This window comes from Phocoena phocoena, chromosome 3 (assembly GCF_963924675.1).
Source record: "Phocoena phocoena chromosome 3, mPhoPho1.1, whole genome shotgun sequence".
NCBI lineage: Eukaryota > Metazoa > Chordata > Mammalia > Artiodactyla > Phocoenidae > Phocoena > Phocoena phocoena.
The window spans coordinates 12,268,347-12,286,578 of NC_089221.1; the positions used below are offsets into that span (position 1 = coordinate 12,268,347).

Genomic DNA, 18,232 nt, shown 5'->3' on the forward strand with positions numbered 1-18,232 from the left:
TTTAAACTTATTATGGAAGTTTAAAAATGCTTATGGAAATTAAGAGGAAGGATGAACCCCCATGTACTTCTCACCCAGCTTCAATAATTACCAACATATGGGCATATGCCCACCTTAACTGGATTATTTTAAATTCTAGATATTACACCATTTTATTTATAAAGACCTCTGTGTGTATCTAAGCATTAAATTCCACCTTTCTAAAACCATTCTACAACCACAGTACCATTATTGGACCTGAAAAATTAACAGTAACTCATATTTTATATAAAATCCAATGGTGTTCACATTTCTCTGATTGTCCCATAAATGTGTTTTTATATGTGGTCTTGATCAAAATCCAAACAAGACCATGCATTGATTTGATTGGTATGTCTCTTAAGTCTCTTTCAGTCTAAATCCCACCCTCCCTTTTATTAGCATTTGTTAATTGAAGAAATAAGTTATTCATACTGTGGAATTTCCCTCACTCTGGATTTGGTAATTGCATCCTGTAGTCATTTAGCACCATCCCGGATTCTCTACATTTCTGTTAGTTGTGTTGAGGGCCTTGACCCGGTTCAGGTTTAAGTGAGTGTGTGGGGTACACTTAGGGTACCTGATGGGTGGTGGTGTGTACTTCCAACGGCATTGCTCCAGGACCCACACACAGGTCTGCTTCTCCGGCTGTCTCTGTGACATGAGGGTTTTTCAGTGCTTCAGACGTCGTAAGTCCACGTCATCCATTGTGTACTTCCCCATCAGCCTTTCACCCACTGGGTTTGGTAGCCAGTGGTGATACTGTTTCATTAGGAGTTGCAAAATGGTGGCATTCTATCATTCTTTCTGCCTTGATTAGCTGCAGTTATTCCCTCCTCAGCTATTTAGTTATGCTAAAATAGAGTTTGTCAAAAAAAAGGGTGGGGGGGAGGTAAATGCTTGATTCCTTCCCTTTGTTTATGATTTTCAGAAGAATGATCTGTTGCCCTAGCAATCTCTGCGTATGATTAATTTGTTCTTTTAGTATCATCCTGGATTTTAACATTTGGTGTGTTTCAATCAGTTACAGTCATTTATCTTTCTGTATTCAACTTGTCCCACTAGTGGGAGCCCCTTCAAGTCAGGTTGGCTCAGATGTCCTTTTGATGTAACCCTAGCAGTCTTTACGGCCTCCTTGCTGTTTGGAATGACAACTTATTTCGGTCTTATCAGTACAGACTCATGATGTATTTTTCTCTTAATTAAAAAAAAAAAAAAAGGTGTTGCAGCTCCATCTACTGAAAAGGCCTAGGAACGATGACCAGCCCAATGATAACGAGCATCTCTAGTGCCCACATTGTGGGTTTTCAGTGCCATTTACCCCAAGAAGGAGACCGAACTCCTTGAAAAAAAGATTGATTCCAGATCTGGGCTAGGAAATGTGCAAGATATTTCCAATTCTATTATAATTAAGGGATTTTTTTCCTGAACCATTTTGATTTCTTATTTATATCTCTTTTCTCTTAAATGAAACTTCTTTAAATACATGAATGAAATTACTTATTCGGTTTACAAACATGGAATATCAGTTTTCTATTACCACAATAACAAACCACCCCACAATTCAATGGCTTAAACCAAGGGTTAGCAAGCTAAGCCCTGAGGGCTAAATCTGGCCACTCCCATTTATCAGTCGAGGCCACTTTCATCTACAATGGGCAGGTTGAGTAGTTGCAACAGAGAGATGGAGCCCACGTGACTCGGAGAGCTGAAAATATTTACTGTCTGCCCTTTGTAGACATCCCGGTACAGCTTAGCCAGGTCTTCTGATTCAGGGTTTCTCCCAAGACTGTGATCAAGTTGTTGGTCAGGGATGTGGTCACCTCAAGGCTCGACTAGGCTTTACTTCCTCTCGGGCTGCAGGCCACGGGTCACCCTCAGTGTCTGGCCACCTGGACCTTAGCATGGGGCAGCTCTCAACATAGCAGCTGGGTTCAGCAGAGCAAGGGCTCTGAAACAGATTTTTTTTTAAGTTGAAATAGGATTTATCCTATGTATTCTCCAGACACAGATTGACCAGATGAACGCTTTAGATTAAGACCTATGTTAGAGCCACGTGATGTCATCCATACACACTGAAGATGCATGTCTGTATGAGTCACAAGAACACGTTGCTCTGTATTATTTCTTAGGCTTGCACGCTTGCTAGGAGGAATGCAGATGTCTTCCTGAAATACCTGCACAGGAACAGCGTGAACATGCCTGGAATGGTGACACATATCAAAGCCCCTGAACAACAAGTGAAAAGTGAGTACACCTAGGAGTCAGCTGACGGATGAGCTTGACAAGACATGTTCTAAAATCTTGGTCCAGGGCTTCCTTTGGAATGTCCTTTTCATATCATTAAAGTTCTCCTAAGTTATCTTATTTTAATAATAAAATATTAAACAAATATATAGCTTGATAATTTATTGAATAAAGTTGAAGAATATAAACAGGGAGAAAATGCAGCATGCTCAGGGTATTTATTGGCATCGACTGTTTTGTTAAAAGTAAGTGAAAATATAAATCGGGAAAAAATGAAAGCCAGAATTATCTACAGGCCAAATACTTCTAAAAGTTTAAATCACAACAATTATATACCCATTTCATTGCTATAATGTATCAGTTTTATATACTTAAAGCATTATTAATAAAAGCAAATTGCCAAAGAATGTTACATAGATAGATGGGTATCATTTGAGTTTAAAAATGTACAGAACTGTACACACACACACACACGCATAGAAAAAGACCTGGGAACAATTATACTAAACTCTAAGTAGGGTTGTCATGGGTGGAAGTTAAGGGTACTGATGATTTTTATGCTGTAGAATTCTGATTGAATATTTTGCAGTGAAAATGCATCCAGGTGATACATCATTTTAAACTTAATCATAATTTTTTTTACAAGTTTAATTGAAATGACATGGAAGTGGGTCCTCAGAAAATGAGGAGAATTGTTGAAAACAGTCTCGGTATTCAGGCCCTGTTCTATCAGCTTTAATCCTCACCTGAGCTTCAGTCCTGCCCCAGGCAGAGGCTACGGAAATAAGAGACTAGAAAAGACTTAGGCTCGTTTTCCTTTCATTTAAGTGGTAGCTTATTTTTTTGACAGGCTTCAAATTGCAGTGCTAATTTGCTTCACTAAACTAGTTCACTTTTCAGTCGAGCAAAGATAATGTAACAGGACCAACCAGTGAGCTGGCGGGTACATGCTGCTCGCAGGCTCCTGTGTCTCACAAAGTACTCAGCCTATGAGGAACTCGGTAAATATTTGTGGAGAGGTTATTATTTTTAAAGTTTTCCAATAAAGTTGTATTCCAGGTACCACTTATTTGATTTGCAATTTCAGTCGGGGAATCTTTTTCTGAAGTTTTTTTTATCTGTTTACTTTGTAAACTTCTAGAGTAAAACAGACTCACTGTAAAGAATGTTTAAAGTGTACAAATGTATATAAATTACCTAAATTCCTTTGCCAGTGGTAACCACTGTGAAGACCTTTGTGTGCATCCTTCTATGCACATAAATGGAAATATGCAGAGAGATACAAACGTGTAGCTTCAACTCACCCATCTGGCTTTTTAATTTTTTTTTTGAAGTGGGACTATATTCCCCTGCAATTTTCTTCTTACGCTTAGTAATAATCTCTTTCTATATCAGAATTTGGAGATCTGCTCTGTTACTTTTAACGTCCAGTATGGCGACTTCGTAATTGATTTAATCTGCCCTAATCAATGGGCTCATACGTTGCTGCCAGTTTTTCCGAACAGCACCTCAGCGTGTGTGCATCTGTGTACAAATTGTGTCGAGAGCTTGTGCCAGCACCGTATCTGAAAGATAAATTCCTGGTTCAAGGGTGCGCACCACTCAGTGTCGTTACCTGTCACCAGATGACCTCTGCAGGGGTTGTGCTCCATTTTCCTCCCCCAATAATACAGGCATACAGGTTTCCTCTGTCCCTTCTAGCCCTGGGCAGCGTAGTCCTTGCCAGGGAGTGGTGTAAACTGGTCTCATTGTTTGAGTGAGACGAAACGTTTCTGTATTTTTAGTGGCCATATTTCATTTCATATAATCATGACCTCCATGTTTATATGCTTTGCTCGCTTTGCTAACAGACTATTCATATTTTCCTGTTGACTATTAAGTAAGTTAGATCCACCTTCTATGTTCCCAGTAGTTTTTTCCTGGCTTTTTACTTGTGTCATATTTTTATGGCGGTTGTTATTTGGTTATGAGATTTTTAATTCTCTTGTAATCTGATTGCTGTTTTAACTTTTCCTTTCTAGCTTCGTGCTTCTCAACTTCATTTCCTTCCCTCTCCTAAGGGTTTGTTTTTGGTTTTGTTTTTAAAGCCCCCATCGTTTTCTTCTAGTACTCCACTGTTTCATCTGACATCTTTTGATGTATACTAAATTCCTTCCGCAGGAAGGTTCTCATGGTCTTGCACAAAACGTCTAATACTGGTGTTTTTCCAGCCATTGTCAGATTGCCCCAGCAGGGGACTCAGTAGCTATCCCACTGACCCAGCCGACCTGAGGGATTAGAGGCCAACTCGAGTGTCGGGTGATGTCAGTCCTAAGTGTAAACTGGAGTAAGAGAACGAGGAGAGGTCTGGACAGGCGTGTCAAGGAGGCCAGGCAGGCAGGCCGTGCGGCTCAGTGACTATACTCTGGCTCACCACGGCATTTGCATTAAAATGTCTTTAAATAAAAATGAATGGGATTTTGTGGGTGTTGTGCTTGATGGCCAGCGCCAACATGCGGCTTTCTCTTCATTCTCTCAGATATCTTGAATGAACTCTTCCAGCGGGAGAACAGGGTGTTGCATTACTGGACCATGAGGAAGCGGCGGCTGGACCAGTGCCAGCAGTACGTGGTCTTTGAGCGAAGCGCCAAGCAGGTCAGCCATCACACAGCCCTCCTGGCGCCCTCCTCCCCGTGCCCAGGCCTCCATCGTCAGACGGGCAGCTTCTGACATGGCAGCAGATGGAAAACCACTCCCTGATCGTCAAAACAGCCTTGCCTTTTACTTGACCGTTTGTTGCCAGAAAACCCCCCAGCCTCGTAAAAGTGTGTTACTCAGTGATTTTGGCCTCAGCGGGTGTGCCATTCAGCTCTGCCGAGCTGCCGTCACCCCACAGTTAAGACAGCGAAGTGCGAGCAGTCGTGATCATGATGATTTAAGTCACTGTAAGATAATACGGTGGGCAGTTTTCCACGTTGGCGTACTTATATCTTCAAGACAAAATTTTGTTTTTCCGATAAACTGAGCTAAAATTAAGTAAGAAATGTGGCAGAATTTCTCAGAATTCAGTACACTCAAAAAAAGGTCACACATTTGGCTAAGGCAGAGACCTCAAGAGGGTACGTTTGCAGTGTTCCCCTCCCCTCCCCCACCTGCCGGAAGTCATTCTGGGGTCGATGGCCAGTCGTGGAGATCATTTTAGGGTAAAGTCTGTCTGACTGTAACTCAGACAGGAAGATGCCTGTCACTTCTCTCTGGCCTTAACAGTAGCCTAGGAATCCGTGCCCATTAGTCCAGAATTCGGAGGGTCAGGAGGGAGCGGGAGGGAGAAGGCTTGTTCTCAGAAGCCCCCGCGAGTCACCTCACATGCACCATGTCCCCGGGGCCTCCTCAGGGCTGCCGGTCCCTGGTGACCGCGTGTGACCTGCTCTGTCTTCTGGATCCACCTGGAAACCTGACACGTGCCTCATGCAGCATAGGCATTCGATAAAATCCGTTTAGCTCAAGAAAGATTACATTTTCCTCAGCACAGATTTCTCACTTGGGGAACATATTTTGTTTAATTTGGTAAATGTCAGTCTCTCACTGGGCAGCCTGCTGCCCAGAGCAGCTCGGTGTCCCAGGGCGTAAGCAGGAGTTCATGGTCCCTGAACCTGGCACCCTGACCCGACCTCTCCCTTGTCTTGATTGGCTTTCCCAGATGCAGTTACCACGTTCCCAGCAGGGGTGGCAAGCAGTAGTATTTTTTAATGTTTAAATTCCATTTTCTTAACATTTTATTTAAGGATAATCTAACCGTATTTCAGATTTATGGGGGCCTGATTTTATTTCTAATTAGAGACTATTTCATAGTCTTCTCTCACGTCTTTATCTCTCTGTTGAAAGACAAGGAGTTATTCAGCTACAGAGAACAAAATTGTAAATAATGCCCTTGACAGAGAGAAATAATGGAATATGCTGTTGCTTTTTCCTAAAGCCAGTTCACATGCCAAAAATAAAATCATTCAGTTTCTGCCGTTACAGATGATGGCCCGTCAGCCCCACGGCCCTGTAGGGTCGGCTTCTGTGCTGTACGATAACAACAATCCCACAGTAAATACCGAGTTATGGGTGGGCTGTGGCAGGTGACTTGCAGCCCCTGCTCTGCTCTGGGCACCTCCTGCCTCGGGGCTGCTCCTCCCGGGCTGTCTGTGCCCCTTCTCCCTTACCTCTGCCTCTGAAAGTTGGCTTTCAGTTCAGGGCTTGTTCTTGTTTCTCTTTCCTCTCTCCTTAGCTCTCACTGTTGGTGTCTCCCAGCCCTGACCTCCATTTCTGGTCTCCAGATGTAGAAACCCCAGCTCCCTCCTTGCGTCTCTCCACTTTGGCCTTAACCAAAGCAGAAGTGGACCTGGGACTCCCCGTCCGCCGTGTCCCCGCCCTCATCTTACCTGATTCCCGCCTTTCCCTCATCTTCCCAGCTTCGCCCCTTCATCGGGGCCTGATGAAGCACATCTGCCCTCTCCTCCGCCCCCAGAGCCATCACGGGTACCAGCCTAGCCATGTCTCATCTGAACCCCCTGGACCGGTTTGCCAACCGGTGTTGCTTTTCTCTCGCTCACTCTCCACTGCAGTCCCTTTTCCATGTGGCAGCCCCATTCACTTCCAGACCAAAGTCCAAAGGCCTGCGGCCTCCGAGGGCCCCCTGTCGCCCTCCAGCCTCACCTCCAGCCTCCCCCTGTGCAGGGCCCCTTTCCTCCTGAGCCCATCCCTTCTCAGCCTGCAGGTCCCTCATGGTCACAAGGGCAGGGCCCAAGCCTCTCCCACCCCAGCGCCCCCCTCAGCACCTGCCTGCATAGAGGGCGCTTGGGCACGATTCGCTGTGTGAACGGAGGAAGTAGGGACCTTTGAATAAATTGACCAAAATGGCTTTCTGCCTGGACACACTGTCAGTGGCAGTGTTGTCTCAGAGATGGGGCAGCCATGCTTGTGCAAAACGAAGGTAAATTCCCAGCCAGGAAGCTGCGTGGTAAGTAATCTGGGTCGTGGTTTCCTTTTCATTTTTTTCTTCTAAAATGCCGTAAATGCTGTGAAGTATCTAATAGAGACGGTGATGTTTCTGTTCCAAGACCAGCAAATCACAGCGGACGACTAAGATACTGTGAAGGGCAGATATGAAAGCTTCCATGTTTTTGTTTCTTTTCCATAGTGTTGCTTTTTCAGACGTTTATGTTTAAGTAAGATTTCACTTCAGATCTATGCACATAGAAGGAAAAAAATGGCTTCCATCTCAAAACATGAAAGAATAGGAGTGTGAATGTGTCCTTCTGTTGCAGTCTGGACCTTGCCGGCCCCCTTCTTCCCAGGTGGGGTCATCTCTCCTACATCTGGGAGGTTAAGCCACTTCTGCCAGCGTCTCCCCAGAGCATCTTTATGCATAATGACGCTCTGTAGGAGCCCCCAGAAGGCCAGTGAAGTGGGTGCACACCTCAGGACTCACTGAAGGCAGGAATAGGAAGAATCGGCTAACACTGTACATTTGAAAGCTGGGAATTTGCATCTGCTTTCTTTTCCTGTTTTAAGTTAGATCACCCCAGGAAGGCTGTCGAGTCCCTGTGACGTGAATGTCTCAGTGTTCAGCAACGCGAGGGTCTCAGACTTCCCGTTCCCCACACTTTCTCAGTATTCTTGAGGGAGGCTATTCACTGGACTCTTATGGCCCTTGGTTCATGCTTATAAGAAACTCCTGAGCTTGTTATCATTGATGCCTAAGTGACATGATTACAGTTTTCTAGAATGTCAACTTTTAATTTTGGAATTAAGTACATGTTTCAGAAGCTCATCTCTCTTTGAGGGAGTGTTTCTTGATGCGCCTGGGAGTGTGACTTTGCGTTTAAATGAGATACTGAGGTATTGGGACTGGCTTCACTGACGTTGAGCCGTGAACCTGTTTCCATTCCTTCTGTCTCTAGGCTTTGGAGTGGATCCATGACAGCGGGGAGTTCTACCTTTCCACACACACCTCCACAGGTTCGAGTATCCAGCACACCCAGGAGCTGCTGAAGGAGCACGAGGACTTCCAGATCACGGCAAAGGTGAGCTTGCATTGGCTCAGTGCCTGCGTGCCTCCTGCGTGTTTCCAGGATGACCTCGAACAGGATACTTGGTGTAAAAGAGGTCTTTCCTAAAAATTTCATTGAAGAAATACCTTATGCAATGGGAGGAACGGGGTGAGCCAGATGGACTGTTAGACCCTACTTTAGTGGTAATTCTAAGGCCTTTCACACTGTCCTCATTTGTCCCTTTGTTTCTCTGTTTCCTCTTGTGCCTCTGATTTCTGGAAATGCCTCCCACCTCCTTCCTTTATTTTTTCTTTCTTCTTTGTCCTTTTCGTTCTTCTCTTATTTTCATTCGGTTTTCCAAGTATTTTCTGAGTACTTGCTATTTTTATGGAACGCTGGTGTTCCCGGCTTGACTTAGACGGATCCTGTGCGTGTTTCCTTTCCTTGTCTTGAACGGTGAAGACTGCTGCAGTAGCATCATGCCCAGTTGTCCAGTCACGAAGCTGTCCGGGTTTTATAGTTGGCAGAGTTTATGTCAGTGGCTGTTCATAGGCTTATAAAACTGGAGGCATTTTCACTTTTCTGCTGAATTAAATACATCTTTATGGCATATGCAGTACATGTGACTGTGAATTTTTAAGCAGATGTGTAAGAATTCACACACTGACACGAATGTTTTCTCAATTAAAATATTTGCAGGGGCTAATTCCTTCTTATACCTCAAAACAATTTTGAGGCTTCTAGGCTTCCCTTCTCAACCTGTGGTGTTCTTGTTTTTTGTTTTTCAAAGTTTTGAATATACATTCTATGTACTGTTTTCAGGAGCACCTCTGTTCTTGATGATAGAGTTAAGGTTTTAGAGAAAATTGGAAATTACTTCACATTTAAGAGTAGAAAATAAATGATGAAGCTGCATAATAATTTTTGGGTAAAAAGAAATGTTCCTGAGGAGAGACCTTCAAGATAGTGGAGGAATAAGACGTGGAGATCACCGTCCTCCCCACAGATACATCAAAAGTACATCTACATGTGGAACAACTCCAACAGAACACCTACTGAACGCTGGCAGAAGACCTCAGACCTCCCAAAAGGCAAGAAACTCCCCCACGTACCTGGCCGTGTGGCTGACAGGGTCTTGATGCTCCGACTGGGTGTCAGGCCTGAGCCTCTGAGGTGGGAGAGCTGAGTTCAGGACATTGGTCCACCAGAGACCTCCCGGCCCCGCGTAACGTCATTTGGCAAGAGCATTCCCAGAGATCTCTGTCTCAACACTAAGACCCAGCTCCACGCAACAACCAGCAAGCTCCAGTGCTGGACACCCCATGCCAAACAACTAGCAAGACAGGAACACAACCCCACCCATTAGCAGAGTGGCTGCCTAAAATCATAAGTTCAAAGACACCCCAAAACACACCGCTGGATGTGGTCACGCCCACCAGAAAGACAAGATCCAGCCTCATCCACCAGAACACAGGCACCAGTCCCCTCCACGAGGAAGCCTAGACAACCCACTGAACCAACCTTAGCCACCGGGGGCAGACACCAAAAACAACAGGAACTATGAACCTGCAGCATGCAAAAAGGAGACGCCAAACACAGTAAATTAAGCAAAATGAGAAGACAGAGAAATATGCAGCAGATGAAGGAGCAAGGTAAAAACCCACCAGACCAAACAAATGAAGAGGAAATAGGCAGTCTACCTGAAAAAGAGTTCAGAGTAATGATAGTAAAGATGGTCCAAAATCTTGGAAATAGAATGGAGAAAATACAAGAAATGTTTAACAAGGACCTAAAAGAACAAGAGAGCAAACAAACAATGATGAACAGCACAATAAATGAAATTAAAAGTTCTCTAGAAGGAATCAGTAGCAGAATAACTGAGGCAAAAGAACAGATAAGTGACCTGGAAGATACAATAGTTGAAATAACTAACACAGAGCAGAATAAAGAAAAAAGAATGAAAAGAATTGAGGAAAGTCTCAGAGACTGCTGGGACAACATTAAATGCACCAGCGTTCGAATTATAGGGGTCCCAGAAGAAGAAGAGAAAAAGAAAGGGTGTGAGAAAATATTTGAAGAGACTATAGTTGAAAACTTCCCTAATACAGGAAAGGAAATAGTCCAGGAAGCACAGAGTCCCATACAGGATAAATCCAAGGAGAAACATGCCAAGACACCTATTAATAAAACTATCAAAAATTAAATACAAAGAAAAAATATTAAAAGCAGCAAAGGAAAAGCAGCAAATAACATACAAGGGAATCCCCATAAGGTTAACAGCTGATTTTTCAGCAGAAACTGCAAGCCAGAAGGGAGTGGCAGGACATATTTAAAGTGATGAAAGGGAAAAACCTACAACCAAGATTACGCTACCCAGCAAGGATCTCATTCAGATTTGATGGAGAAATTAAAACCTTTACAGACAAACAAAAGTTAAGAGAATTCATCACCCCAAACCACCTTTACAGCAAATGCTAAAGGAGCTTCTCTAGGCAGGAAACATGAGAAGGAAAAGACCTACAATAAGAAACCCCAAACAATTAAGAAAATGGTAATAAGAACATACATATCAATAATTACCTTAAATGTAAATGGATTAAATGCTCCAACCAAAAGACACAGACTGCCTGAATGGATACAGGAACAACACCTGTATATATCATGTCTACAAGAGACCCATTTCAGACCTAGCGACACATACAGACTGAAAGTGAGGGTATGGAAAAAGATATTCCATGCAAATGGAAATCAAAAGAAAGCTGGAGTAGCAATTCTCATATCAGACCCAATAGACTTTAAAATAAAGACTCTTACAAGAGACAAAGAAGGACACTACATGATGATCAAGGGATCAATCCAAGAAGATGATATAACAATTATAAATATTTATGCACCCAGCATAGGAGCACCTCAATACATAAGGCAAATGCTAACAGCCATAAAAGGGAAAATCGACAATAACACAGTAATAGTAGTGGACTTTAACACCCCACTTTCACCAATGGAGAGATCAACCAAAATGAAAATAAATAAGGAAACAAAAGCTTTAAGTGATACATTAAACAAGATGGACTTAATTGATATTTATAGGGCATCCCATCCAGAAACAACAAAATACACTTTCTTCACAAGTGCTCATGGAACATTCTCCAGGATAGATCATATCTTGGGTCACAAATCACACCTTGGTAATTTTAAGAAAATTGAAATCATATCAATTATCTTTTCTGACCACAACACTATGAGACTAGATATCAATTACAGGAAGAAAACTGTAAAAATTACAAACACATGGAGGCTAAACAATATGCTACTAAATAACTAAGAGATCACTGAAGAAATCAGAGAGGAAATCAAAAAATACCTGGAAACAAATGACAATGAAAACACAATGACCGAAAACCTATGGGATGCAGCAAAAGCAGTTCTAAGAGGGAAGTTTATAGCAATACAACCCTACCTTAAGAAACAGGAAACATCTCAAATAAACAACCTAACCTCACACCTAAAGCAATTAAGAGAGAAGAACAATAAAACCCCAGAGTTAGCAGAAGGAAAGAAATCATAAAGATGAAATCAGAAATAAATGAAAAAGAAATGAAGGAAACAGTAGCAAAGATCAATAAATCTAAAAGCTGGTTCTTTGAGAAGATAAACAAAATTGATAAACCATTAGCCAGACTCATCAAGAAAAAAAGGGGGAAGACTCAAATCAATAGAATTAGAAATGAAAAAGGAGAAATAACAACTGACGCTGCAGAAATACAAAAGATCATGAGAGATTACTACAGGCAACTGTATGCCAATAAAATGGACAACCTGGAAGAAATGGAAAAATTCTTAGAAATGCACAACCTGCCAAGACTGAATCAGGAAGAAATAGAAAATATGAACAGACCAATCACAAGCACTGAAATTGAAACTGTGATTAAAAATCTTCCAACAAACAAAAGTCCAGGACCAGATGGCTTCACAGGTGAATTCTATCAAACGTTTAGAAAACAGCTAACACATATCCTTCTCGAACTCTTCCAAAATATAGCAGAGGGAGGAACACTCCCAAACTCATTCTACGAGGCCACCATCACCCTGATACCAAAACCAGACAAAGATGTTACAAAAAAAGAAAACTACAGGCCAATATCACTGACGAACAGAGATGCAAAAATCCTCAACAAAATACTAGCAAACAGAATCCAACAGCACATTAAAAGGATCATACACCATGATCAAGTGGGGTTTATCCCAGGAATGCAAGGATTCTTCAGTGTACACAAATGAATCAATGTGATACACCATATTAACAAATTGAAGGAGAAAAACCACATGATCAACTCAATAGATGCAGAGAAAGCTTTCAACAAAGTTCAACACCCATTTATGATGAAAACTCTCCAGAAAGTAGGCATAGCGGGAACATACCTCAACATAATAAAGGCCATATGTGACAAACCCACAGCCAGCATCGTTCTCAATGGTGAAAAACTGAAACCATTTCCCGTAAGATGAGGGACAAGACAAGGTTGCCCACTTTCACCACTATTATTCGACATAGGTTTGGAAGTTTTAGCCACAGCAATCAGAGAAGAAGAAGAAATAAAAGGAATCCAAACTGGAAAAGAAGAAGTAAAGCTGTCACTGTTTGCAGATGACATGATACTATACATAGAGAATCGTAAAGATGCCACCAGAAAACTACTAGAGCTAATCAATGAATTTGGTAAAGTTGCAGGATACAAAATTAATGCCCAGAAATCTCTTGCATTCCTATACACTAATGATGAAAAATCTGAAAGAGAAATTAAGGAAACACTCCCATTTACCATTGCAACAAAAAGAATAAAATACCTAGGAATAAACTTACCTAAGGAGACAAAAGACCTGTATGCAGAAAATTATAAGACACTGATGAAAGAAATTAAAATGATACAAACGTGGAGAGATATACCATGTTCTTGGATTGGAAGAATCAACATTGTGGAAATGAGTATACTACCCAAAGCAATCTACAGATTCAGTGCAATCCCTATCAAACTACCAGTGGCATTTTTCACAGAACTAGAACAAAAGATATCACAGTTTGTATGGAAACACAAAAGACCCCGAATAGCCAAATCAATCTTGAGAAAGAAAAATGGAGCTGGAGCAATCAGGTTCCCTGACTTCAGACTACACTACAAAGGTACAGTAATCAAGACAGTGTGGTACTGGCACAGAAACAGAAATATAGATCAGTGGTACAGGATAGAAAGCCCAGAGATAAACCCATGCACATATGGTCACCTTATCTTTGATAAATTAGGCAAGAATATACAGTGGAGAAAAGACAGCCTCTTCAGTAAGTGGTACTGGGCAAACTGGACAGCTACATGTAAAAGAATGAAATTAGAACACTCCCTAACACCCTACACAAAAATAAACTCCAAATGGATTAAAGACCTAAATTTAAGGCCAGACACTATAAAACTCTTGGAGGAAAACATAGGCAGAACACTCTATGACATAAATCACAGCAGGATCCTTTTTCACCCACCTCCTGGAGAAATGGATATAAAAACAAAAATAAACAAATGGGACGTAATGAAACTTAAAAGCTTTTGCACAGCAAAGAAAACCATAAGACGAAAAGACAACCCTCAGAATGGGAGAAAATATTTGTAAACGAAGCAGTGGACAAAGGATTAATCTCCAAAATATACAAGCAGTTCATGCAGCTCAATATCAAAAAAACAAACAACCCAATCCAAAAATGGGCAGAAGACCTAAGTAGACATTTCTCCAAAGAAGATATACAGATTGCCAACAAACACGTGAAAGGATGCTCAACGTCACTAGTCACTAGAGAAATGCAAATCAAAACTACAATGAGTTATCACCTCACACCTGTCAGAATGGCCATCATCAAAAAATCTACAAACAATAAATGCTGGAGAAGGTTTGGAGAAAAGGGAACCCTCTTGCACCGTTGGTGGGAATGTAAATTGATATGGCCACTATGGAGAACAGTATGGAGGTTCCTTAAAAAACTAAAAATAGACCTACCATATGACCCAGCAATCTCACTGCTGGGCATATACCCTGAGAAAACTATAATTCAAAAAGAGTCATGTACCACAGTGTTCATTGTAGCTCTATTTACAGTAGCCAGGACATGGAAACAACCTAAGTGTCCATCGACAGATAAATGGATGAAGAAGATGTGGCACATATATACAATGGAATATTACTCAGCCATAAAAAGAAACGAAATTGAGTTATTTGTAGTGAGGTGGATGGACCTAGAGTCTGTCATACAGAATGAAGTCAGAAAGAGAAAAACAAATACTGTATGCTAACACATATATATGGAATCTAAAAAAAAAAAAAAGTTCTGAAGAACCTAGGGGCAGGGCAGGACAGGAATAAAGGCGCAGACATAGAGAATGGACTTGAGGATACGGGGAGGGGGAAGGGTAAGCTGGGACGAAGTGAGAGAGTGGCATGGACATATATACACTACCAAACGTAAAATAGATAGCTAGTGAGAAGCAGCCGCATAGCACAGGGAGATCAGCTTGGTGCTTTGTGACCACCTAGAGGGGTAGGATAGGGAGGGGTGGGAGGGAGACACAAGAGGGAGGAGATATGGGGATATATGTGTATGTACCGCTGGTTCACTTTGTTTTACAGCAGAAACTAACACAACAATGTAAAGCAATTATCCTCCAATAAAGATGTTAAATAAAATAAAATAAAAGGTTATATTGAAAAAAAACAACAAAGAAAGAAGTGGTGTATATGTACTACTATATTTAAAAAGGATAACCAACAAGGACCTACTGTATAGCACAGGGAACTCTGCTCAGTGTTATGTGGCAGCCTGAATGGGAGGGGAGTCTGGGGCGAATGGACTCGTGTATACATGGCTGAGTTGCTTTGCCGTGCACCTGAAACTATCACAGCACTGTTAATTGGCTCTACTCCAATATAAAACTAAAACTTAAAAAAAAAGAAAAAGTGTTCCTAAAAAAAAAAAATGTTCCTATAAAGTAAAAAGATTGAATTTCTTGTGTGGCCCTTATCTTGGCTTTAAAAACATATCCATGGGGAATTTTTAAATCGTTTAGAATGACAACAGCTACTTTGTATTATGTTTATTTTTCCTTTTTGATACATTCTGTAACAACTTCTGAGTCCTGCTGTTCTTTCTTCCTGGGGCTCTCTTCTCAGCTCCCCTCCATCCCAAGCCGTAAGTGTACTTTTTCCATTCAGGCTCTCGGTGCCGGGCTGTGGGAACCCCTGGTCTCTGTTCTGGAGGACACACAGTGTAGCGGGGCTCAGTGGGGAGGCCTGGCAGCAGGAGCATTTGGGTAGGGCGAGCCACACCCAGAGGGGCCATGAACGCTCCGAGGGGGCCCCCGCCCGCTCGGTTAAGGGGAGCTGACCTGTCGTACCTCTGCAGGTAAGGATCATATGTTTTCCTTCCTCTAGCTGCAGTACATGTTTGGCCGAATAATTCTTATTTTTTGTTAATAATTGGATAATAAATACAGTTGTTGTGTGCCTTATATGATTTATATTTGTTTCATTGAATGACATTTGGTTATAGATAGTAAGAAAATGCCTAAGATACACTCAGGTAGATTTAAGCTTTGCTCATTTGCACTGACTTAAATTTCCATGGATGCTGTACTCTGCAAGCCATGCGTACAGCCAGACAGCTGTTCACTGCCCAGCTCCAGGGGGTGCCATGCCACGTACACAGGTTGTGGTGGGAATGTCGTCGTCTAGAGCTGAGTAGCGTGGCAGCTTTGTGCCGCCAGTGGAGCACGTACAAAGGGATTTTTCCATTATTTCTAGTTTGCCCTTTTCCTCAGACTTGGGTTGTGGTTTTGGGAAGAATGAGCAGTAACAGGCATATTTTTGCCTGTATTTTATTTAAAAAATCAGCGTCTAAAATCATAGGTGACATCTGATTTTTCTATTTCCCAAATAGAGCTGTTTCTTTTGTCGGGTATATTGAATTAGTTTCGCCAAGAGGAACTGATGGGTTTTGAAAAGAGCACCTCTCAGGTTTTTTTCTTAGCATTTTTTCCTTGGTTTCTGGCTCCTTTTCTTTTAATCAGAAGGCGCCTGCCCTGGTGCTTGGCGACATCGTTCAGTTTTTTGTGATGAAATGATGCTCTTGCCAGCCTTCTGTCCCTCTGTCTCAGCGTCTTCTAAGAAGTCACTTTTTCTCTTGTTAGGTAGAAGATCCTCCGTTCTGACATGACATCTTCCAGTTCAGTAGTTACATAATTAGTATTGTAACATTTTTAGGGTTCATGGAAATGAAACCTCTCCTCACTCTCTGATTAAGACTCAGCTTGATTCCTTTGCAACTCAAGGCAGTAATTTCTCAGAATGCTTTTAAGCACCACCGGCATCCAGGCCATGGGTGTTTCCTTCAAAGCAGATTTCTATCCTCACCAGGCACGTACTGACTTGGACTCCCTGGGAGCAAGGCTTGAAAAGGAGCATTTCTAACAAGCTCACCAGGTGGTTTTTATGCACACTCAAGTTTGAAACCCACTGGCTTACTAAGACCTTCACAACTTTGTCACCCATGCCAAGTGCCTTACTTTGCTAGAAAGTGTCTGAGACCATTGAATATGCATCCTTTCTGGGTGTCTGATTACCTGAGAACACGATGAGTAAAGCTCTCGTGAGCATGTGGACTTCAACGTTCGGTCTGCCTTTATTTTTCTCCAGTCCCTTGATTATGCCTAAAGATGAGGTTGTTCAGATTATATTTGTACTCTTCAAAAATAAAAATCTGCTTTCATAACAATCTCTTATACAAACAAGGAGGCAGCTGTGTCCTGATGGTGAAGGATAAGCGAGAGTTGTTAACTGAAAATGCTGGGTGCCGCACAGTGCTTGTCATAGGCATTTATGCAAAAAAGGGAAGGGAGAGAAATACACGTATACATACACGCACTTGCTTGTATATAATAAAACATCTCCGGGGTGGTACACAAGAAGCTGATACAGGTAACAGGTGCATGTGGAGTGAGAAGGCTTCTCACTTTGTGTCCTTTTGTACCTTTTGAATTTTGAATTCTGTGAATGCATTTTAAAAATACCAGTTGAGGGGCTTCCCTGGTGGCGCAGTGGTTGAGAGTCCGCCTGCCGATGCAGGGGACACGGGTTCGTGCCCCGGTCCGGGAAGATCCCACATGCCTCGGAGCGGCTGGGTCCGTGAGCCATTGCCGCTGAGCCTGCGCGTCCGGAGCCTGTGCTCTGCAACAGGAGAGGCCACTCAGTGAGAGGCCCGCATACCGCAAAAAAAAATAAAAAAATAAAAAATAAATAAAAATACCAGTTAAAATAAAAAGACACTGTTATAAAATGTTCGTGGATTAGCAGGTTCGTCCTACTTAATTTTGATCACACCATTCATTCACTCAACAATTATTTATTGGCCTCTACAATATACCAGGAACCACTCATTGGTGCAGAGCTCATGGATTGCACGTTCTAGTTAGAGAAACGAGCAATAACATGATAAATGAGTAAATATATATACATACATGTTAAATAATAAGAGAAAAAGCCACGGGGGAGGGGAGGGTTGCCATCTTTGATAGGCTTCGGCAGTCGGCAGTTCTCCTCAAGAAGCCTTTGACTATCTGATGAGCATTTTTGTTTAAATGAAGTTTGCAAATGGAAGATTTATAGATCTGCCAGGCTTTGCCTATAGGAAACCTTTTGTTCTGTATCTAATTTCATAGACTCAGCCTGTTGGCATCACATGCTTGCAACTAGGTCTGTTTTGTGATGTGTTTTTGACATATATGAAAATCTTCCTTTAGTTTCTTGGTGGCTTTTGTTTTCTGTTTTAATGTAGGTAAGATGCATTTTCTTTTTTATCTTCACTTCTATGTCCCCACTGCTTAAACCATGAAATAACTTTCTTAACTCCTTAAAGA

General features: G+C 42.0%; 1 protein-coding gene across 1 annotated transcript in view; it reads left to right on the plus strand.

Annotated features, from left to right (window-relative positions):
* TRIO (trio Rho guanine nucleotide exchange factor) overlaps nucleotides 1-18,232 on the plus strand; it is a 372,408-nt gene that overhangs the window by 245,888 nt on the left and 108,288 nt on the right. The window contains exons 19-21 of the mRNA XM_065873385.1: nucleotides 2,151-2,265; nucleotides 4,784-4,899; nucleotides 8,193-8,315. Of these exons, the coding sequence (XP_065729457.1) occupies nucleotides 2,151-2,265; nucleotides 4,784-4,899; nucleotides 8,193-8,315 (354 nt within the window). The remainder of the gene's footprint in view (nucleotides 1-2,150; nucleotides 2,266-4,783; nucleotides 4,900-8,192; nucleotides 8,316-18,232) is intronic.